Source organism: Macaca mulatta, chromosome 12 (assembly GCF_049350105.2).
Source record: "Macaca mulatta isolate MMU2019108-1 chromosome 12, T2T-MMU8v2.0, whole genome shotgun sequence".
NCBI classification, from domain to species: domain Eukaryota; kingdom Metazoa; phylum Chordata; class Mammalia; order Primates; family Cercopithecidae; genus Macaca; species Macaca mulatta.
In genome coordinates, this window is record NC_133417.1 from 123022261 (window position 1) to 123046031 (window position 23771).

At 53.4% G+C, this 23771-nt stretch overlaps 1 protein-coding gene across 36 annotated transcripts in view; it reads right to left on the reverse strand.

Annotated features, from left to right (window-relative positions):
• Positions 1–23771, reverse strand: part of TNS1 (tensin 1) — a 213511-nt gene that overhangs the window by 23620 nt on the left and 166120 nt on the right. For 9 of the 36 annotated variants that reach the window (XM_028831100.2, XM_077957541.1, XM_077957540.1 and 6 more), the window contains 4 exons: positions 13964–14160; positions 13060–13135; positions 9420–9512; positions 69–267 (listed from right to left, as the gene is read on the reverse strand). In XM_028831100.2, the coding sequence (XP_028686933.2) occupies positions 69–267; positions 9420–9512; positions 13060–13135; positions 13964–14160 (565 nt within the window). Of the gene's footprint in view, positions 1–68; positions 268–7807; positions 7847–8330; positions 8355–9419; positions 9513–13059; positions 13136–13963; positions 14161–19135; positions 19223–23771 lie in introns of all 36 variants that reach the window. The other 27 variants (XM_015110937.3, XM_077957526.1, XM_015110948.3 and 24 more) reach the window with 7 other exon arrangements.

The following is a 23771-nucleotide window of genomic DNA, read 5'->3' on the forward strand; positions in this document are numbered from 1 at the left end:
CTCACCCATCCCGTCCCAGTCCCAGGCCTGGATTCTCATCCCCCACCCACTGCCCCTTCCCAGCTTACCTGTCAGCACTAAGGATGGGGCTGCTGGTGGAGAGGGGGCTGGGGGAGACAAAGGATCCACCCAGGGTCCCGTTCCTCAGGGGTATCTCGTGGCCATAGGCCTGGGCGGCTGGAGCGCTAAAGCTCTTGGGCTCAGAGTCCTGAGCTCGGGGCCCAGCCACAGCTGTCCGTGCCACAGACTCCACATAGCTCCGGGGCTCTGGAAGGGGCAAGGGGAAAGAGACTCTGAGCACAGATCCACAGGGGTGCAGTGCAGGGCCCACCCAACCTCCCCTGGAACACAGCCTCCCGGACTCCTGCCTGGGAACATAGGAATAGCCCCCAAAGGACAGGAAAGGCTCCTGCCTGCCCAGACCCACCCTGCCCTGCAGTGACCTTTCACCAGGGCCTTGCTCAGAGGAGGGGGCTCTGAAATGGATCCCAGGCTCCGCCTCAGAATATGGTCATCAGAGACTCTTCCCTCCAAGAACTAAGAGTCTGTCCACAGCTGGCACCCTCTTTGGCTGCTCTCTTTCTTCAATGATCTTGCTCATTGAAGGCCCTTCCAGGTTCTCCTGGTGCCACTAGAGTCTGAGGCCCTACAGCGGGCCCAGAGGTCCATCCCCGCCTTGCCTGTATCCCAGGACAGTGCCAGAGTTCATGTGAGCTCCACCCCCTACCCAGAATCCAGAAACAGCCTTAGCCACCTAGCAACAGGCCTGCATTGGTGAGACTTGCCCTGTGGGGCTGCTGTGGACTCGCCAGTCCCTTCCATGCCGAGACACACCCAGGCCTCTCCGCCTGACACACTCAGCATTCCTCTAGAGACTAGCGTCAGGGAACCCCATTCCCAGGCGGAACTCAACATTCCATCGCCCACCTCGGGCATTCCTGTAGCACCAAGCAGTTTACAGAGGACCTCATTATACACGGCCCTACCTGGTGTTCAAAACGGCCTAAGAGGAGGGGGTGGGGGACACATGCTAGAAAAGGCCACTTTACAGATGAGGATACTGAGGCCTGGCAAGGGAAATGACTAGGTCCCAGATGGCCCGACTCCCAGACCAGCACCTGCCCGACTCCTCTAGGGCCTCTGAGGCTAGCTCCTAAACGAATTCCATTTGAAAAAGGAAGAAGCAGCAGAACACTTTTATTTACCCCAGGCCATGGTCGGGGAGGGATGTCATTCCTACCACCTCCACACCCCGCCCTGTCCCTGTCTTACCCAGGAGGAACCTGGCCTGAGTACAGAGCCATACTGCCCAAACTAAGTCATCCACTGAAATCAGCCTGAGAAACTGAAGAACCAGAGTCTGTGCAGCCCTCAGGAGGCCAGGCCCCTGCAGCCCCCGCTGGCCAAGACAGTGATGGTAAGAGTTGGAGAAGAGCCCCCTCCTCCAGGTCCCTCATGGGTGACAGGCCTGTGGTCCAGCTGGCTGAAATGCAACCTTCCTCCCCTTAGCCCAAAGAAAACCTTAATTTGGAAGGAGCCTCGTCACCAGGGTGCTAGCGGGGCGTTTCCAGCCTTGCTGCCTAGGGGCACAGCCTCCACGGAGTGGCTTCTGGGGTGGCCCCCAGGTCTGACATCCTACACCCAGGCCAGCGGCCTCTCTGGACACCGGAAAAGAATGGTCCCTCAGCACAGGAGCCTTTACAGAGCAGATCCCAGAGGCTGCAATGGAGTCTGCACACAGCTCCAGCCACAGCCTACCCATCTGCCTTTTGTCCCCACACAGAGCCCCCTCCACCCGACAGCAATGACAGTGGACAAGGCTGGGGTAGTTTGTCTGCAAAGAGACAGGCACGGGTGGTCTATTCTAGGTACCAGGCACAGGGTGATGTAGATCCAGGCACCTCAGCACCCAAAGCTGGAATCCATGTAGGCAGTGCCAGCAAGACCTCCTCGAAAGCCTCCCTCAACCAGCCCAGGCCACCCACTCCCCTCACAGAAAGCCCAGGCCAATTCACACCAAAGGCATGGATTCTGTGCCACCCAAGCATGAGGCTCTGCTGGAACTACGAGACAATGCAGAGATCCCCTGAGCAGGCCCAGTACACTTTTTTGTAAAGACTTAGTAGTAAACATCTTAGGCTGGTGGGTCAGGCTGTCACTGTTGCAACTACACAACTCTGCTCTTGTGGTGTGAGAGCTTACATAGACAATAGGACAGTGAATGGGCATGGCTGGGTCGCAATCAAACTTTTTTTTACCAAAATAGTCAGTGGGCGGGATCTGACCAGCTGCCACGGTGTGCTGACCCCTGATCTAACCTGTCTCCTCAGCCCAGAGAGGTGGAGCCATGTGCCCAGGACATATGGATAATTAGTGGCAGTGAACACTAGCACCAGAATCTCCAGACTCACAAGCTGGCTCTGGATGACCTAGACAGGGCCCATAGGCTCACAGGACACCCAGAGCTGGCTCTATTCAGCACTCCAGCCCATCAGCCAGAGAAGAGCCAACTCCACAGGGTTATTCCTAATGATAAAAAGAGCAAACAGTTATACAGGAAAAGTAGGATTCAGGGGGTGTAAGTACCTTGCCCAGGTCACAGCTGGCAAGGGGCAGAGTCGGCCGAGGAACCCAGGCAGTCTGGCCCCGACCTGCCCTTACCTACTGCACATGCAACCCTCTGCAAGTCGGGGAGCCAATAGTTTCAGTGAGTGCTTCAGTCTCGAGCAACTGGTAATCCAGCTTGGGAGAAGAGATCATCAGAGGGAGTCTCACCCACAGCCATGCAAATAACACCCAAGGTCAGAGTCCACTGTCCCCTCCCGTCTCTTGCCACCCTAGGTCACTCTCTGAAAACTCTTCCCAGACCCTTCCAGGCACTCAGCATAGCTTCGCCCGGGTCTCCACGGCTCTCAGAACCCCTTCTCTCCCAGCCAGGGAGACAAAGCCACTCTTTGGCTGCCCGTGGGCTCCCAGAGCCTGCCTAGCTGATCTGTGTGCCGAGACCTCACACAGCACCTGGCACACAGCAGGCCCTCAATCTGCATGTGCTCCACAAAGTCACAGAAGCACGACACTTACCCTCCAGCCCCATCCAGAGACACACAGTAAGATCTCAGAAGCCACATCCATTTTTCTCACTCCCTAAAGTTCAAGTTGAAACCTATATGAATGATACTGTGAAGGTCTGTGCTCTTCTCCAATCCACTGACATCGCTCCTGATCCGCTCTCTACCCTGATCTGCGTTTCTGGAGGCTGACTTCTAGTTACTATGTCATCCAGACCCCCTTACTCTCTGGCTCAGGACAGCTTTGGCCTTTGGCTAGTAAGGAGGGACTGGCAGGGGATGAGGGAGGGAGACAGAAGAGCAAGGTGCCAGTGGCTACATCCCCTCCCCATCTCCCTCTAGCCACACTCCAGTCAGCGGCCCTGCCCTCCAGCTCCCTCCTGGTTCCTGAAAGCCTGGGATGATGGCTCCCTGCTCCTGATAGGGAGCACTCGGGGTGCTTTACCATCCCTCACTGCTCTGCCCAGACCTTTTAAGAGTCCATCAACTGTCCTAGGTTATTCCATTGGAATGAACTATCAGTTTCCCACCATGCCCTTGACCCACACATTAGGTAAGCAATTCCCATTGCCCTATGCCCCACCCCTTTAAGGAAGTACAGGTACCCCTTCTAGCAACTGTAAAACTGAGATAAAGTGGGCCGCACAACTCCATCCTGTAGTCTAAACACAGGCACCTGAGCTGCAGCCTGGAGTCTGCGGGTAAGATGGCATAGAGGGCCCATGGGACAGTGTATTAGAACCCTGAGATGGCTCGATAGGATGGCCAAGTTCTTTAGGCAACAGTCCCATTGGCCCCTTCAGCTCCTAAACTGCAGAACACCAGAGCAGTTCTCAAGACACTGGGAGTCTGAACTTGGGGAACAGGATGGCTCGCCCAGGGAGAAGCAGCTGCATCCATTCCCACCACAATGTTGGAAACAGCCCTTGTGCCTTGGGTGGCCAACCTAGCCAAGGCCACTCAGACCCAGCCCCACCTGGCCCTGCCCTCACCGGGCCCCCACCTCCTTTCTCCTTCCCAGCACATCCTCTTCCTTGGTCAGCTGGTCTGCCCTCCGACTGCCACCCCTACCTGCCCTTCCAGTCCCACACCATGGGGTGGAGATGAACGAAGCCCTTTCATACAATCTCTACTCCTCATGAACCCAGAGCAGGAAGGACCTTTGAGAAGTTATTTGATTTCCTGAGTTCATCTCCAGAACTGTTTAAAACCCATCTTCAGGGCTAAACATCAGTTTTCCCAAGTTTTCAGATGCAGATTTCCACATTGAAAATGCTTCCTTTTTCTGTCTATTCCCTGGCTCTTTCTCTCTCTCCCACCCCAGGACAATATACTTCTACTTGCAAGCTCTCCCCTCACCCACCACCCGTGCACTTACTAGAGACTTTCTGGGACTCAGTTTCCTCATCTGCAAAGTGGGAATGAGGATACCCACCTGCCCGGCTAGGATCGGGTGAGAAGAGACAGGAAAGTTCCTCCTAATTCTTTCTTGCCAATCCCAGGCCCGGTGTTCAGAACCACTGCTCCTAGCCGCCCATCCCTGCCTTCCTCCACTCCTCACTCGCACCACCTCTCCTGCTGTTTTCCTCCTTTCCTCCAATCCTGGAGCAGCTGCATCATCAGAGGCTACAGGGAGTTGGGCAGGGCGGGAGAGGTGGGGACAGGGAGGGTACTTCATGTAGAACATTCCAGGAGCCCAAACCCTGCCAAGTGACTGCTGGCGGTGGAGAGCAGCTGCAGCACAGGGTGACTTGGGCTCCTCCAGTCTGGCACTGTCAGCTCCTCGTCCACACCCTGAAGCGTATTTTCTGTCTCCCCAAAGAGGCTCTTTGCTTGGAGAGAAGGGGCACACCCACTCTAAGTTAGATCAAGACATGTGGGTGAAAGAGGAAGAAGGGAATATGGAAACCCCCAGGTCCCAGATCTAGGAGCTCAAAAGTTAGAATTCCAAACCTTTTAGATTGGGCCACATGCCCCCTCCTCCCAGCCCCCATGCCATCCTATTCCTACCCCGGCTCAGCACTTTTGCCTAATATTGAAATGTCTGTTGGCATCACTCTCCTCACCAGCTGCCTTATGCATCCTTATATTCCCAAAGCCTGGCACACAGTCAGTGCACACAATATTAAGAATAAATGAAGCAATGAATGAAAGAATGAATGAATGTAAAGTGTTTCGCACAGTGCCCGGGACATAGCAGACATCCCTCAAATTCTTCTTCTCCCCCAGCTGAATAATCCTGCCTCTGGCCATTTTTGCCTCACGGGCATTTTTTTCTGAATTTCCCATCAAAGTATCAGCAGGGAAATCAAGTGGAGCCTCAGAGGGTCAGCAAAGAATGAGCTTTAGTCTGACCAGGGCTATGGCACATGAGTCAGGAAATAAGGAACTGGCTGCCCACAGCTTTGCTCCCTGCCCCTTCCCCACTCCACTCCCCAGACCATGGGCAGCAATTCCAACTCCCACACTGGAATCCCAGGGCACGGTGCCTGCAGGCCTGAGAAGAGCTTTGAAACAGCCACTTGAGGAAGAGACAGGAGACCAATAACTCCAGTCTGGCTACATTACCTCCTAACTGTGACCTTGGGCAGATCCCCCAACACCACCCACGGTGCTGATGTCAGCTGCATATCTGTGACAACAATGGGTGTGGCTGAGTTAACCCCTAAGCACCTTCCCCTCCAAACTCTGTGGCTCTGGCCAGAGCACTTGGGGCCCTGTAAGATGAGAGTCATTCAGGAGGTGCAGTTAGCAGATAGTTCTGTTCTATCGAGGCCCACGCCCCTGAAGTCACCCCAAAGTGAGAGACAATCACCAGGCCCTGCCAGCTTGCTGGATAGTCCACTGGAGAGTGTTTGGGATACCACGGGTCTAAGTCAACCAGCTTCGAGGAGAGCTGAGAGCCTATTGCATGGTCCGGCATCTGAAGCACAGGAACGTTGGCTCTGAGCTCTAGCTAATTCTAGTTTCTCTCTCCCAGCTCCTGCCCTGCCAGGAGCAGCGGTCAGCCTCCAGCTTGGGAGAAAGCCCTTTCCCCAGGCATGAGGCTGCAGGGGAGCGAGGAGGGGCCGTTCTCAGCAGAGGGACGCATGCTGTGGCCCACCTACTCTGTCTCTGGAAGCTGCCCTGTTCTGCAGCCCCCCAAGCAGCCTGATGCTGTTGCCCAAACCCCAGCTGGTTAGGAGAGGGCAAAGTCTTCTGGGAAACTCCAACCATCCTAGCTGGGTGACAGCAGATTTAGAGGGGCACAGGCCATGCCCGCTTAGGGGGTGGAAAATCGAGGTGGTGTGTACAAAGGAAAGTGGGAAATAGGCCTGAGAAAACCAGCCAACTGGCCCAGGGCCCAGGTGGGAAGTCAGAACACCTAACCCGTCAGAACTGGAAGCGATCACAGCACCCACCTTGCCCCATCTTCCTGGTAGAGATGGGGATGCCAGTGCCCAGAACCAGATGCTGGTCTCCCACCCAGGTTGGCACCCACTTTGTTTCACCTGCTGGTTTGAGTCCTCACTCGAGTTCTGCTCCTAGTGAGTCCAAGGCCTCCCACCTGATTACGCCCCCTCTCTGCTTCCCTGGTGCCATTGCAGGGCTCATTTAAATCAGGGGTTCATCTGGGACCCATAGACATGCCAGCTCCTTGAAACTGCTTTTCAGAATTACTTGCATGGGAATCCCAATGCGTTATTGTATACATAGTGAGTCCATAGATTTCCTGAAATACGCAAAGTTGTCTGAGATTCCCGAAAGACAGACCCGGTACTTTCAGTGTTGATAGGAAACCAGGCAGGGCTTCCAGAGGGCAAATCATGGCTCTAAGATGGGGTCTCTGAACCAGGAGAATTATCCCCCCAGGGGACACTGGCAATGCTGGAGACATTTTTGATTGTCATGACTGAGTGAGAGCTACTGGCATCTAGCAGGTAGAATCCAGGGACACTGCTAATCCTCCCACCGTGCACAGGGCAGCATCCACAACAAAGACTCATTCAGGGCCGGGCACAGTGGCTCACGCCTATAATCCCTGCACTTTGGGAGGCCAAAGTGGGTGGATCACCTGAGGTCAAGAGTTCAAGACCAGCCTGGCCAACATGGTGAAACCCTGTCTCTACTAAAAATTTTTTAAAAATTAAAAAAAATTGCTGGCCGTGGTGGTGCATGCCTGTAATCCCAGCTACTCAGGGGGCTGAAGTGTGAGAATTGCTTGAACCCGGGAGGCAGAGGTTGCAGTGAGCCAAGATTGTGCCGATGCACTCCAGCCTAGGCAACAAGAGCGAAACTCCATCTCAGAAAAAAAAAAGGAGTCATTCAGGCCAAACCGTCAGTGGTGCCAAGGTGGAGAATCTCTGCTCTGAGAAATGCCTGTGGAGCACACCCTGGGAAAGGGGATCTGAGTCCCTCCCTGTCTACCCCTGTGAGCGGCTGCACACCAGGCAGGCTGGCGCAAATGGTGCTGGGAGAGGAAGGTGCAAGAGGAGCGTTTGGGTCAGCAAGGTGACATTGCAGGAGCCCCCAGACACTGACTGCGCCTGTGCCTGGCAGCTACAAGCTCCCCCATCAGGACTCAGGAGGTGCCCAGGGTGATATCTCATCACCAAGCGTTGAGGGACAGGAAGGCCATGTACCTGGTCACCTGAGTTCCAGTGAAGAAAGAGAGCTGCCTCCAGCCAGCCTCTTCAAGCCCTGCATGAAAAGCCATTTCCAGACCCAGAGAGCAGGAAGCCACAGCAAATGCCACTTACCTTCTGAGAGCCTGACCACCACCTTCCCCTCATCTTCCTCTGAGGGAAGATGAGAAGAGAGATGGGAGGAAGGAGAGGCAGGAAAGAAGGGCAGGTGGTGAAGATGAGGAAGAGCAAAAAAGGAAAAAGAGAGAAAGATATTAACAGGGATTATTTCTTGAGAAAGAGAATCTGTGGAGAAAAGGGAGGTGGGAAAGCTGGGGTGAGGCCAGGGCCAATTTGCGCTGTCCACAGAAGGGCTCCAAGGGGAAGGCCGAGGCCCTCCCTGCACAGGACCCCAAGGCTCCAGGGCATAGTTGAGCTCCTGACTCTCAGGAGCCTGAGCCCCTCACAACCCCCGTGCCCAGGGCTCTGTGGGCCGAGTGTCAAGCAGGAGTGTGCTGGCTGGTGAGAGGCAGCCGCTAGCCCCCTTCTACTGACTCCCCGTGGCTCAGTGTCCCTGGCCATGCTGACACTCTGAGTGGGAGGCTGTGCCCAGCTGTGTAGCTTCGTGGGTCACAAATGCATGCCACTGCCCACCTACCTGGCTGGATACATCTTCTGGTAACTAAGGAAAAAAGTAAAGTTGACCCCAGGAGCCCCCACCCAGCCCTAAAACCAGAGCCCAGGGAGCAGCTTTCTGAGTTCAGTGGCCTCACATGGCCACCAAGGGCCCAGGGAGCCCTGTCTCCCTCCACCATAGGAAGGAGAGGAGCTGGGAAATGGGAGGAGGAGGTCAGAGGTGTGAACCTGGGGTGGTGTCTGCTCAGAGGAGCACCTTCTGCCAGACAGGCCCAGGGCCCTGCCCTCTACCGTGCCAACAGGACCGGCTGTTTGACCCCAGGGAGGCCGGGCAACCATCCTCCTTCCTTCCTCAGAGCTTGGGGTGCTCTCCTCAGCAGCAGGGTAAGATGCAGCCAGCATCGGGAATGGGGATGGGGGATGAGCACAGGCCGGAGAGAGTCAGAAGCCCGGAGGTGGCAGGTCTTTGAAAGGCAGGAGAAGACCTGGGCTGGGGGCAAGGGGGTCGAGGAGATGGCAGCCAGTGATGGCCACTGCCAGTCATGGGTTTCTGTGGTAGGGTTCTGTGGGCCTGAAGAGGCAGACCAAGAGACCACTCTGAATGCCAAGTGATGCCTCGTGGATGCCAGGTGAATGCCTGTCATGCCTCGTGGATGCTCAGAGCAGAGCCAGCTGGGCTGCCAGCAGAGGCCCTGGCACAGAGCAGCAGGGGCATGCTTCTCTGACTGTGTGTGAGTGTGTGTGTGTACATGTGTGTGTACCCATGTGTGCATGTGTGTGCGCCCATGTGCATGTACTCAAGGGCCTGAACACCTCGAATGTGTGGCTTCCAGCAGAGATCTCCACAACACCAAGGAAACTGAGACCAGGCCTCCAAAGCCCCAAGCTAGAGGAGGATGGAAGTTGTGCCAACTCCACAAGTCAACAGGCAGGAAGGCTGCAAGGAAATCTGTCACCCGCCAACCCTACAGAGAGTCCTCACCCAGGCCTGACGTCAGCATGGGCACAAAGCCGGCTGCTGACCGGATTCTGAGGCCCGGGTTTCTGTCCAGAACCACAGGAGTCCTCCTCCCCCTGACCCCCCTCCCCATCTTCCCTCTTCCCAACTCACCTCCTGTGGGGTGCAACAGGATGTCTGCTGGGTTGTGGGGTTTCAGGCCCAGAGCAGACAGGGGTGTCTTGGCCAGACCCGGGGGGGACCGCACTGTGCCAGGAAGAAGAGGGGAGACACAGGGAGTGAGAGGTGGGCAGGAAGGCAGACACACCAGGCATGTGAAGGCTGTGGGACCAGAGATGGTGCCGAGGAACCACCCTGAAGCCCAGCGCTTTGGCTCTACTGCCCTTTCCTGTCTGCATTTCTCCACGTTTCAGCAGTTTAAAGGATAGAGGGAAAGATTCAGGAAATGGCAACCTTGTCCTGGCTTTGGCCCCAACCTTGAGAGAACCATTTCCACCCCTAGGCCCTTAGCTTCTCGGTGCGGTCCCTTTACTTTGCAATGGCTTATAACACACATGCAGGCTTCTGCAACTGTCTCTGACATTCTCTATAATAATCTCTCATCCCTCTTCCTCTCCCCACCCAACGTGCGCGTGCGCAGACACACACACACACACACACACACACACACACACAGTCCATTTAAAACATGCACTTGGATGGATTCAGAAGAGAACAGAAGAAAATTGGGCCTCAGGATGGCACACCCTGTAAAGGACAGAGACAGAAGGAGATAATGGGCCGGGGCTATGCCAACCCTAAGACCTCAGGCCAGCCCTTGGCCAAGTATGTCCCTTGAAAAGCCCAGGAGAGAACTTCTCAATGTGGGGCTCTGTCCCCCTAAACCTCAGTGTCCTGGAAGGAGGAGAAGGCTGCAATCTGTGGCCAAGAGCACCTACTCCCTATGCAAAGCCTGGGCTCCTCCCAGGCCACGCATCTGGGTTACAAGTGTCATGTAACACGCAAGGTCAGAAAGGGCTGCTGGCTTTTTCCCATTAGCCAAGAACCCGGCCAGATTCGGAGCTGATCTGCAGGGTGGCTGTTATGCCCAGTCACGAGATACCTGGGTGGCAGCTGCCATGTCTCCTGACACAGCTCTGAGAAGGAGTTAAAAAATGAACTCTGTGTCTCCTATCAGCGACATTGGGAGCCTGCAGAGACCACAGCCCCAAGGACACTCTGCCTGCCGAATGGCCTCAACAGATTAGCCGTGGCCCTCAGATGCCCAGGAACTACCAGCAGCAAAAGCTCCACGACCCTCCCTGCCCCTGCTGCTTTCCCCAAAAGACAGTGAGACCTACAGGAATCTTAGAACAATGAAAAAATACACTCTCTCTCCATGCAAGCAACATACATAACTCATTCGTGCAGGTGAACACCCACATGCACATGCGAACAGGAAGACATCACAGGGGTCCGGATGGGTGGCCCACCCCTGCCCTTCACCCTCACTCTGTCCTTGGATGTCCAAAGGACAAACACAGCATAGGGGACAAATGGGTACAAACATACACCTCCAGTTATGGGATAGGTCTAGGCCTCACGTCTCTGTCTATCCTCCCTCTGTCTTTACACACACACACACACACACACACACACAGATGTACACACACAGATTCTGTTTCTACCACTGCCACACCCCCTCTTCCCTATCATGGTGTCTTGCTCATAGACACCTATCAAACACTTATTAATGTTTGTCAAACCAATGGCGATTGAATGAAATTAATTATGAAATAATACACCTGGCCTCAGAGACAGTCGTTCGTGGAATAATCACGAAGCAGCCCCAGCCCACAGGTATGTGCATGTTTAACCAACTGGTGCAGCGGAGGCACAGGTGGGCCCACGAGGAGGTGAACGAGACGAGAGGACCAGACAGGGCAGGAACTCTCTCTTGGTTCCTCCCTTGTTCACCTCCAGCTCCTGAATTCCTCATTCCCCCGGTTCCTGGGCAAGTGGGCCCTTCTGCTGAGGCAGATGAGTGGGCGACACTAAAGCCAGGCAAGCCTTTTGCTTCCTGAGAGAAAAATTCCACACGTTTTCTCTGCCTTCGGTCTTCTCTCCCTAACCCTGTGTGTCTGTGGAACCTCTGACTTCTTCTCGCCAAGGCACCCATGGCTGGCCAAGAGGAGGGAGAGAAGGTGGCAAAACCCAGTTCTAGCACAGCCCAGGTGGCTCCCACCCCAGGCAGGGTGATGCCCTTTCCCTGGCCATTTAGGGCTAACAGTGAATGGAAGCAGATGTCAGCTTGGAAAGTGAAGGCCTGGGAGAGAGGTTCCCCGCGGCCACAAGAGGCTGCAGCGTTGACTCTCGTGTCACCTGCTCTAGGTTCACCCTGTCCAGCACAGCAGCCACAAGCTACACATGGCCGCAGAGCACTTACAGAGTGACTAGAGTGAACGGAGATATGCCATAAGTGTGAAACACACACCGGGTTTTAAAGACTGACTATGAAAAAGAACACAAAACATCCCATTCTTTTTCACATTGATTATATGTTGAAATGCTAATATTCTAGACTGGGGTTAAATAAAACATAGTAAAATGAATTTCACCAGTTTCTTCTTACATTTTTTAAGAGATTGTAAAATAGCTCAATATTTTTATTGACTTATTTGCCTATTGAAAGGATATTTTGGATTTAACAAAAATGTCATTAAAATTAATTTAGCCAGTTTCCTGTTATGTTTTTTAATGTGACTACTGGAGAAATTTTATTATAAATGTGCTCATATTATATTTCCATTGGACAGTACTGCTCAAGGGAGAGCCACAGCTTCCAGGGGCCGCCAATCAGTCACAGCTTCAGCCTCCTCATGCCCAAGATGGCAGCCAACACAAGTTCTGCTGGCACATGGGCCACGTACATTGCCACATTCCTTTCCAGTACAGGACAGCCAGCCCCCAGGGGAATGTACAGCCAGCTCCAGTTCTCCCTCCTCTCGCCACTGCCAGTGGATAGCTTGGGCCAGGCCCAGCCAACCTGATCCCTGAACAGCACCAGTGTCTCCTTCTTGTGCTGACCCAGGCCTCTCCTGAGTACACTGAGTCCCTCGCGGCCTGGTATTAATCCATCACTTCCTTCCCCACAACCACCTCCTCCAGTTCCTCTTCATGTCTCTTCTATAAAAAGGAACACTGCCCCATGCCTCGGCTCATTTGGGTCTTGGCTTTAGGTGGACGTGTCTCTGTCCTTTGGGGATCTGCCTCCCCAGTAAGTGTATAGGGGCTGGGGGCTAAATGCCTCTGCCTGGAGGCCAAGGATGGATAAGCTGGGGGCTGTGTCAGCCTGAGGGTCCTGGGTCCCTCTCTCCTTGGTAGAAGCTAAATAGGTTGCCTGTAATAGAAGAGGTGTCTGGATACAGGCAGAAATGGAGGTCAGAAACAAAGCCAAAGTCAAGTCACAAAGAGTCACGCTAAGATGGTGGGGTCTTTTGAGTGTGGACGGTAACAAGACTCTAAACAAGTAAGAAAACTCTGCAATGTGGGAGCCCAGAGTCCCACGGTCACTCAGTCTGGACCCTAAAACTCGGGCGGCTGCACCCTTAGATGTATGAGCGTGGACGATGGGGAAGACAATGGCCACAAACAATGGAAGAGAAGGGGCCATGGGGGTGAGGAGCAGCACATTCTGGCCCCACCTGGGGCACTGTCACCTCCAACCCTCAGGCCTGGGGCACTCCCACAGGCAGGGTTGAGCTGAGGGGCTGAAGGGGACACAGGGAAGACAAGCTTCACAGGGAATTCTTACCCCCACTCGGCGGTGGGCTGCTCGGGGAGGTTCCCTCCATCTCCTCGAAGGCCTCCTTGTAGCTGTGCAAATGGGGCTGTGGGATAATACGGGCAGAAAAAGAGGGAAACCATGAGAAGGAGAAGTTTCCCCTTCAGATGACCTGGGGTATGAGGACAGTGAGTTAACCAGCCCCCAAATCCCCTCGTCAGACTGGCTCCTCACTGGTGCTCAGGGCAGGAGAGAAAAGATATCCACAAGCCCCTTCTATACAGAATGACTCATTAGCCTGGCTTTTATAGGCCAGTACACTCGCTCCCTCAATGTGGCCCGTGGACCACCTACATCTGAATCTTCCAGGGCACACATTTAGAATGCAGATTCCCGGGTCCCATCCAGATCTACTACCCTGGAATCTCTGGAGGAGGATTTGGGAAGCTACAGTTTTAACAAACTCCCTTTTGGTTTACTCATGCTGTAGTTTGAGACTCACTGCCTTCAACTACTGAAATGTCTTAGAAATGCAAACCTTTTGGAATGAAAATTAAAGCTCCTGAGAAAAACCTTATAACTGCAAAGGGTTCAAAAATAATTTTTCCCCTCTCCAGGATTTAGTTTGGAGTTTTGAAATTGTGTTCACCTATATCATGCCCAGGATTCTTACCACCTTATTAAGGTACTCTCTAGGAATCAAAAAGGAAACTTTGATCTCAATATTAATGCAAGAAGTAGGGACTTAAAGCTATTTAAGGAAGGAAATGGGCCCCAGATTCCACACGTCAGAGAAGAGAGTTTGGGTGAGGACGCAGGGGGTACAGATCACTGAGTATACTGACATCAGTGCCAAGTTGCCCATCAGGTTTCTGGAGATTTGAAGTGGGCACCACTACCCTCTGTGGCCCCAAGATACAGCTTAAGGACTCACCTCTTTGGGCCGCCCTCCAGGATTGAGAGCGATGGTAAGAGCCAGCTCGGGGGAGACACACTGGACAGGGGAGCGAACCCCAGGGCTACGAGGGGATGTGGCTTCTGGAGACTGGTTCTCATACTGTCCATCACTGGCCGCCCGCCTCCGCAGAGGGGCTGGGGGCTCTGCAGGCTGCTTCTCCCGAGCCTGCACCCCTGGGAGGAAAGCAGGGTGTAGAGGACAATGAGCGTTTTGTGTAAGAAATGATCCATCGGCCTAATCCCTTCAGAGAAGGCAGTGCCTCCTAGCTCAGAGGCCAAGCTGGGGCTGGCCTGCCATCCCCCAGTGTCTTGCCCTCAGCCCTCCTGGGCCCAACTCTGTTCACACCCCAGGTTTTCTCTGCAGGAGAGGGGATCTGCTTAGATTGGCTCAGACTTCACCAGGAATCTCTCCACACAGGGCTGAGACCAAGAACACAAAGGACTGATACAAGAAACAGATGTCAACTACTTCCAACCCCTGGAGGCGGAGGGCCAGAGCTTCCAGACAAGGGAGGGGAGGTGGAGGGAAAAGAGAGTCTCCAAGGCAACTGCATCAACCAACCAGCAACATCAAGCCTGTGGGGAAGAACTCTTGGAAAGAGCTAAATTGCATCATCTTGCAAATGGTGCTCCCAAGGAGAAACAAAGACATGACTAAGCCTTGTTACGAAGTCCCCAGCCTCACTTGGCCTCTGGGATAATTTTGGCTTTCTCTGGGGTTCCCCAATTTCATCCGGTGTACCGCTGAACCTCTTACCAACTCCCCTTATACTGGCCCCTTAGCTCCCCGCCCCAAAGATGGCGGCAGATCCCACCGTGTCCCTCCCAGCTGAAGAGCAGGCAGAGAGAAGTCATGTGCTCCATCTGCTTTTCTGTACTTCCCATCTCAATCCCACTCCACAGGCCTGGGGATGCTGTTAATCTCACCCTCCTTCCTTCCCACTCCCTCTTCCCACAGCTGGGCTGAGGCATGGAATCCATTGCCTCATTGAGCTGGTTCCCAGAATCCTAGAAAACTCACTTCCTGGGTCCCAGAGGCCAAGACCCAGCCTGAAGTGTGGGCTTCTGGTCCTGAATATCTTCTGGGAAGAGATTCCCAGCCCTGCTTTCACCACCGCTAGGACTTACCAAAGGCCCCAGGTCACATGGGTCAGTGCATGTGCACACATGCACACACACTGCCAGCCCCGAGGAATGTGCCAGTACAGCCAAGCAGAAATCACCCTCGTTCAGACAGAAACATCTTCTGCCATCCACAGTGAGGACTGCATGTCCTCAGGCGCGCCTCCCAGCACCCCTAGTCTGGCACAGCCACAAAGGCTGCCACAAACAGCACCACCTGTGAAGACTTCCTACTTGTCATGAACAGCAGGCTGCCAGCTGCCAAGCCTACAGGCAGACACACACTCACACTCACATAGGCAAAGCCGCTCTGAGACACGCCCTCATACTCTCCCATAATCAGGGGCTCCCATAATCGGGGGTGGGGGTGCGTCGGGAGAGCAGCAGGACCGGCATTTGCACATCAAATGCAGAAGGTACCGAGAGATGCCCTGAGTCTCCGCTTTGGGCTCTTTATTAATCAGGGGCAGCCCTGCTGCCATCTCAGCTAAGAAAATAGCACCCAGGATGGGGACAGTAAACTGGACGCTGACCTCACTCTGCCACTTACAAACTGTTCCACTTAAAGCAAATAAGCCCCGTGCCTTGAAGAGCCCTTATTCACAGAACAGAAAAATAGGAGTCCCATTGGACCCAGCCAGGGGCTGCCAGGAGCATCTACCTGGAGAAAAGAGCAGTGTGGTTTTGGGAAGGGTGGCCAGCTTGCTTCCTGCAGCAACCCCACACTCCCAGGCCTTAGCTCCCCAGAGCCCCCATCCCACTCAGGTCTCCTGGGCAGCTTGGACCAACACTGCCACTGGTTTCATTCCTGGCAAAAACATTAGAGAGAAACAGACATAGCCATTGATTTTCTAACAATAATTGTGACAGAAGAAGCCCATTTGGGAAACGCTCTTGGGGTTTGGAACTGAGTTCAGCCCCAAGGTTAAAAGAAATGCATTAGGGCTGATCTCAGTTCCGGGCTTCTCTGCCCCCAGCAGCTCTTTCTGGCAGATCCCTCTGCCTTTTCAAGGTGTGGCCAGTTTCCCTGCTGGGGGATCTGACGTTTGCCCTTAAAAAATAGATCTGTTTGCATTTGAGGCACCGAATCTCCTGGAAAAACCAAGAACATTCTACCCAAACTTCCCAAAGCTTTCTCCACGTTCAGGGGCCACGGATGCCTGCAGCAGCCTGGGGTGCAGGGGGCACCTGACAACCGTAGAGAATGTGAGATCCTGGCATGAGGCAGTCAGCCATCTGAAGGTGAGCTGCACCTTCCCAATCCTCTCTCCGTCACCACCAGAATGGCACGTGGGAGCATGTTCTGACCAGAGGCAGGGAAATGGAGGGAATGACCTCCAAAGAGCTAAGGAGCTGCAGGGCAGCACCTCCCTCTACGGAAGGGGGAAGACCCTGCATTCCACTCCCACGGGGCCAGCCCCTCCCCCTGCAGAGCACCAATGGCCCCATGGCACCAATGGCCAGTCAGGGCCACTCACATTCTTTGAACACAGTGTCCCACTGTTGTCCCCCTTGGCAAGCCCAGATCTGCCTGGAGTATCTGGAGAGACATGTTCCCTCTCTCTTGTCTTGCTCTATGGGAGGGGAGACTGGCATGGCAGAGGGGAGAGAAGAGAGCCCCATTGTTCCTTAGCCAAGCTGGGGTGTCTGGACACAAGCTGACAGCCAGTGTCAGGGAGAGAACACCCTCTCACGTCCCAGAGGCTGACCGATAACAAAAACAGGCCTGCTCTCCCCACCTCCCTCCCTCCCACCACTACCCTCCACCCCAGGACTTTCTCAGTCTTTGGCCCCATTCTCTCTCTCAGGGCCTCCATCTCCTACACCCACCCAGGCAGAGGCAGGTGCCTTGCACAGACACACATGTGCATGCTTGCATGTGCACACACAAACACACACACACACACACACACAGCCTAACAGAAATGGCAGCAGGACACTGGGATGATGGGGGTACATAGTGGGGCCACTCGGTCACCCTCAGAACCTCTAGGGCCAGCCCCTGTCCCAGCAGGAGGCCATGTGGCCAGAGGAAGAAAGGAAGAGAAGCTCCCAGGAAGCTGAGAAGGCTGGGGTGCCCTTATGACAACAAAGTGTCTTTAGGATCCTAACACCCTATGTTCAAGGAGCCCTGGGGGTCCTCTAAGGGCTGCTTCATACATGGGCATCAGGCCTTCCCCACAGCCCTGCCAGGATGAGCAGTTACCCTGGCCCCAGGGTTCCACACAGGCCCCCAGTCCTGAGGAGCACGACACCAGAGCAGCCCCCTTCCCAGGGAGGCGTCACTCTGCTGCCAGGACAGTGCTGTGCTGGACAACAGCTCACTCCAAGGCTCCCCTAGCGTGGGCCGGACTGCTGGAGGCAATCCCTTCATCTCACACACACACACACACACACACACACACACTCACACGCACACTCACACACCCTGCAATTCTGGGAGCTGTAGCCCTGACACAGACCGATACATGTACTTTGGCAAAGCACTGCTGCCCGCCGCCCCTGGATCACGCGGACGAGTACGCTGGTGTCAGGCTTCATGATGTGCCTCCTCTGCACCCCCAAGACTGGCCACTGCCACCCTCACAGACCCAGCTCTTCTTTCCAGTCTTCCGGTTTCCAAAAGACTGGATTCCTCAGCTCCAGGTGGCAGGGCTGGGTGTCCGACAGCATGCCTGGGGCTCCGGAAGCGAAGGCCACCTGCTGGGCCAGGGCACCGGAAAGCCACACGGCGATCACACTAGCAGCCCTAGGGCAAGCCATGCCAGCTCCCCTTAAGGCAGGCCCACCATCCCAGAACCTGCCCCTACCCAGGCCCTGCTGAACACTGCACTCCCCACCACTGGGCTGAGAGAAGGGCAGAGGGAGAAGAGAGGAGGGAGGGGCGGTTGAAGGGAGCAGTCTGCTAGAGCCATCTCCTGATCATCCCTGGACTGGGAGAAGGAGGGGCCATGGAGGCACCAGATACTGCCATTGGGAATCAACAGTTCCCATCACCCCTAGGCCTTTTCCTGGAGCTGCTCAGGGCCATGGTGTGGGGCAAGCCTGAGCACGGCATCTTCCCTGACCCAGCCTCCAGGGTCAGAAGAGCAGGGGAAGGAAGAGGTGATTCCCTGGCCCGGGCTCAACACCTAAGGGCCTGCGTCTCCCAGAGGTCAGAGGTAGATGTTAGTGGATGGCATCATTCTCAAATGAACTACCGTGACCCCAATGAAGCATCCACGAGGTCCAGGGCATGTCAAATCCCGTGCAAAATACACAACAGGACAGGACTATCGTCTGTCCACTTCTCAGATTGGGAAATTGAGCTCTAAGTAGTTAAGAGACTTGCCCAAAGTCGCAGAGGTGGTCTCAGGCAGGGCCAGGACCCCAACCCAGGGCTTCTGACTCTTAGCCATGGGATCAGAGATTAGGAGTGGGACCAAAGGGGTATGCTGTCCCCAGGATGTGCCATGCTTAAGAGTGGACAGAGCAGCAGGGGCTGGGGCACCACTCTATGTTGTGTCTGGTGGCCCCAAGCAAAGCTCAGCCTGGCTCCTGCTGAGACCTAGCCCTGCAGCCCAGGCAGTCTAGCCAGGGTGGCCGGAGTGCTGAACTGTCCGGAGCCCTCACTGAGCACCCTCATTGCAAAGGCCTGTATCTCCGCAGGGGACTCTGAATGTTAGTCTAGTCATTCCAGACATTGTTCCCAGCAGGCAAGGCTAAGGCTAGCGTGGGGCCCATGTTCATGCAGACGTGAGCTCTGGCTCATGCAGAGAGGAGGGAGAGAGGGCTGGAGAGAGGAGGGATGGAGAAGTAAGTGAGGAGACAGAAGAGAGGATAGTGAGAAATGGGGGAGGAGAAGGAGAAACAGATGGAAACCAGAGAACAACAGAAGAGGGAGAAGACAAGACAGAGGAGAGAAGGAAGAAGGTGGGAAAGGTTTGGAAGGAATAGCACGTGGAGAAGGAGTGAAAAAGAGAGAAACTGATGCTCAAAAGTGGGCCAAAGAACTGGAAAGGCAGAAGGGGGAAGGAGAGCCACCCACCGGAGAGGGAGGAAGATCGGAGCTGGTGGCGAGGAGGGGGCGGGAAGCTGCCACTGTGTCCGATGCCCTGCAGCTTGGCGTTGTATGCTGCCCACCCCCACCCCAGGGGAGCCAGCAGGAGTGGGAGGCAGGCAGGAAGGGAGGATATGGTGCAAGGCAGGCACCCCACCAACAGCACGGGGAACAGATGAACATGGGAAACACAGAGAATGAAGGGGACGGGGCATTAAACAGGACAAAACAAAACAAAAACAAAGAGAAAATCAAGATTAGTTGGTGTTTTGACTCTGGGATCTGGGCACACACTGGAGGGAGATGGGGAAGGTGTCAGACAGGAAGAGAGGGGGATCCAAGGTCCTGCTTCTCTAAAAGGCAGATGGACCTCCTGCTGGCCAGCACCACAGTGTGTCCCTCTCTTCTAACCCCAGGGTGGAAGCAAAGGTGCCCGCATGGGACCAGGAGACTTCACGTGTCCCTCACCTGCTCCCATAGGCAGCAGGCCTGTCCCTGCACCACCCCTCTTTTCCTGGGCACCTGCCTCTCCCTGGACCCAGGTAACACACCCAGCCTGAGCCCAAGGGTCACCCTCTCTCACACTCTGGCTCCTTACCACAGCCATCTGAGTGATCCTCTTTCCTGGGGAACACTTTGTGCTTTTCTGCTCTGGCCCCCAGCTCCTGGTCATCACCAGAAAAGTCCTTAAGATGAACCTTCTCAGATGCACTAGAAGGACATGCTATGTTATCCTTTCCTTGCCCCTTGTTGACTCCTAACCCACCTTCACACCACAGGGGCCACATGAGTGGTCAACACTGCCCCTGCCCTGGCCCCCAGAGCTTCAGCTATGTTACCTTTCCTCTCCTTCACAAGCTGCTCCATGCCAGTTCCTATGCTGGTTCCCTCTCTTATCTGTAGTCTCGAAACATGGGAGGCTCCAGGACTCCATCCTTGGGACCTCTCCTTACCTGTCCTCAACCCCTCGGTGACATTGCCCAGTGCTATGCTTTACCTGGCATGTATACGTTGACAATTCCCACATCTCTAAGTTCCAGCCTCTCCTCCTTAACCTCTGCAGACATTTCATGGTCATCTCAAACTTAATGTGTCCAAAAATCATGTTTCTAGTGTTCCCCTGAAACCTGCTCTTCGTACATTGTTACCCATCTCAATAAAGAGCAACTCCATTCTGTAGTTGCTCAGGCCCCAAACCTAAGCGTTGTCTCTGACCTTTCTCTTTCTGTCTCATTCCATGTGTAATCTATCAGTAATCTTGTTGGCTCCACCTCCAAAATATGTCCACAATCCAAACTCTTCTCCCCGTTCCATGGCCACTGCCCAGCAGCAGCCACCTAACTGCTCTCCCTCCTTCCATCCTGCCCACCCTGGTCAATTCAGAACAAGTCAGATGATGTCACTCTTGGGCCCAAATCCTTCCTAAGGCTTCTCATGCCATATGGAGTAAAAGCCACCACTCTTTCAATCACCTCGAAGACTCTCTGTAAGCTGTCCCCATTCCCATTTCCTCTCTGAACTTGTGTCCTGCTATGCCTCCCTTGATCACTCTGCTCCAGCCACACCAGGCACACTCCTGCGTCGGGGCCTCTGCACTTGTTGCTCCATGGTGCTCATCTCTCACTGCCCAGTCCTGATCATCTCATGGAAAGTGCAGCCAGCCACCCCCTACCTCTCACTGCTTTATCTCAATGGCACGTATCACCTATCTGACATAACCTATGTATATGTGCTTATTTGTTTAGTATCCATCTCTGCCATAAGGGCAAGGATCTTTATTTGTCCTGTTTGCCACCATTTTCACAAAGCCTAGACTGGCAAGTAGCACACATTAGAAGTTCATGTCGAATGAATGATTGAATGAGCCTTGAACTCATCTCCTATTTTCAGAACAAAATGTGAAAAAAAAAAACCAAGGGTTTTCAATTCAAGCTCCCAAATCTTGACATCAGTATTTCCCTCTATCTTTATCTATCCTTTATTCTAATTTCATGAAGAGGCATCTTACCTCCTGGTTGAGCCTAATTTACCTATGTGGACTCCTAGGCCTATCCCCTCTTACCTCCTTAGAGACCTTATTCTATCAACTTCTTTCTTTCTCTTCTTTTTCTTGTCCTTCCTCCCCACATGTCCAACCTACTCCCCTCCTCTTCTACATACAAACATTCTCATGACTCTTATATTTACAAAAAAGTCCCCAATCTCTCACTATCCTCTTTAGCTACCACTCTCTCCCCTCTTATCACAAAACCACTCAAAAGAGTAGTTGGCTTGCTGTCTTCACTCCTTCTCCACTCATCCTCAATCCCCCATAGTCTGGTTTCTGTCACCAACACGCACTAAAAATATGCCTTTGATGTTTTACACAGGGTTGCCTAATTTGCAAGTCCGGTGGATTTTTCTCAGTCCTCCTCATAATCTCTCCAGGCTGACACTGCTAACCTCCTGCCCTTCCTCCGTGAAACCCTTTACTGTCTTGACTTCTGTGATGACATGCTGTCCTGGTCTCCTGCCACCACCCGAGCACTCACTCTCAGCCCCTTTGCAGCCTCTACCTCTCTTCGTGGCCATTCCATCCTAAGTTATTTTCTCTCCAAGCCCTCTGACATTGAGATCTCATATACACCCAAAGCTTTAACCATCACCTTTGTGAGAATGATTCCAAAACCTGCAGCTCTTCCCATTCTTTCAAGCTCAATTCCAAAGTTCAGTTGCCTTCCATACGTCTCTCCCTGGAGGCTCTACTGTCCCCTCGGAGGACTCAACATGTCTAACACCAAGGCTTCATCTTCCACCCAATGTCCTCCTTCTGCCTTCCTGCTTGTTAACAGAACCATCATTCTATTTCTATTCATGGAGCTCAGAATCATTCCTGATGAACCCTCTCCCTCACCCACTCCAGTCAATCAACACATAAGTGCATTGGTTCTACTCCCACAGGATCCATGGCATCATCTCTTCATTTGTGTTCCTATGGTCAGCACCCTAATCCAGCCCCACATCACTTAGGCTATCTAATAATCTCCCAGCATCTCCTGGCTCAAAGTCTCTCCCATGTAGTGTCCTTCCTGCCCAGACCCACCAGACACATCATCCTGAACCTCAGCTCCGGTCATGGCATGTTACCCCTATGAAACCACAGGAATGGCTTCCTACATTGCTGCCAGGTAAGATGCAAGCTCCTTAGTCTGGTATTGAAGACCATCAAGAGACAGACCCCAGGCTACCTATCCTGACCTGTCCCTCACAGAGACTACATGTTCTCAATCTACTTGCCATGCTCCAAACATTTTCTTTGCTCTCCTGTCTTCACTGTGAACCCTCTCTGCCCAGTGATCCCAATTACTTTCAAAATCCTATCCATCTTCCAAGGCTCAATTTAAAAACCACACTTAACACTGCCTCCCCCAGCTCTAGCTGATAGTGATCGCTTCACCTCTCTCTTTCAGAGCTTTCTCCTTACCTCTCTTATTACAAAAGACTATTTTAAAGTTCCAGTTCCTTTTCCCCCTTCTAAACTCTAGACTCCTTAAGGATAAGATCTATATCTGATTTCCAACATGCATTGAAATCTCTACCTCTAGAGACATCTGAGATCAGTCCAGTCACACAATCGGGGCATAAGATAACCCAGTTGGACTCTCCAACTCTGACTCTTATTTCTTTTTCTTGTCTTATTGCACTAGCTAGGACATCCAATACAATGTTATATGTACGTGGTGATAACAGACATCCTTATTTTATCCCTGGCTCTAATAGGAATGCTTCCAGTGCTCCACAGGAAAGTGTGATGCATGCTATAGGCTTCTGGTCCCTACCCTTTATCAAATTAGAAAACTGCCCCTACATTCTCTATGACTTAAACTGGAATAAGACACAAGGGTGATTGGATCAAAGTGGAATAAACCAGGGACATGAGACTGAGGTATGGAGGACAGCCAATGGGGAAAAGGCAGACCTGGAGGAGGAAAGCCAGGAGAAACCAGATCAAGTTCATGGCCATGAAGAGGTTCTCCCACGGATCTGAGCTTCCTAGGTTACCATGTCAAAGCATATGTTACAGCTTCTTACAGCAGAGATGTAGAAAGAGCAGAAAGAAGTAGTGCTGAAATCTATCTTCCCTGCCTCCCAGACTGTTCTACACATTGATCTTGTCTGTCTGCCTTCATCTACACAGGTACTGCAGATACCCTGAAAGGCTACTAAGGAAATTACACATGCAGGACCTGCTGACATAAATTCTGTTATAATGACAGGGCTTGAACCAAAGAGGCAACTTCATAGCCCTGGGAACCAAACATAACTCTCCCCTCTATACATTTCATCCCTTCTCCTGAGTCACTCCCAGTTGATGGAGGAAACGGAAACAGGGTTAAGGAATGGGAACATTGTGCCAACAGTATCCTTCCCTCCCTAAGATTTCATGGCAGCCAAAGCCTGAGAGGCTACAGAATATGGAAGTTGACAGTGAAGCCCTCGAAAGCTGGTAGGAGAGAAAGGGCTAAAAGGCAGTCCACTACAAGATGGGCATCCTCCTAGGGCCATTAGGGTTATGGCCTCCTCTTGAGCAAACTCCAGGAGAGCTACATGGAAGGGTTCTTGTAGGGGAGGAAATGTATTCTGC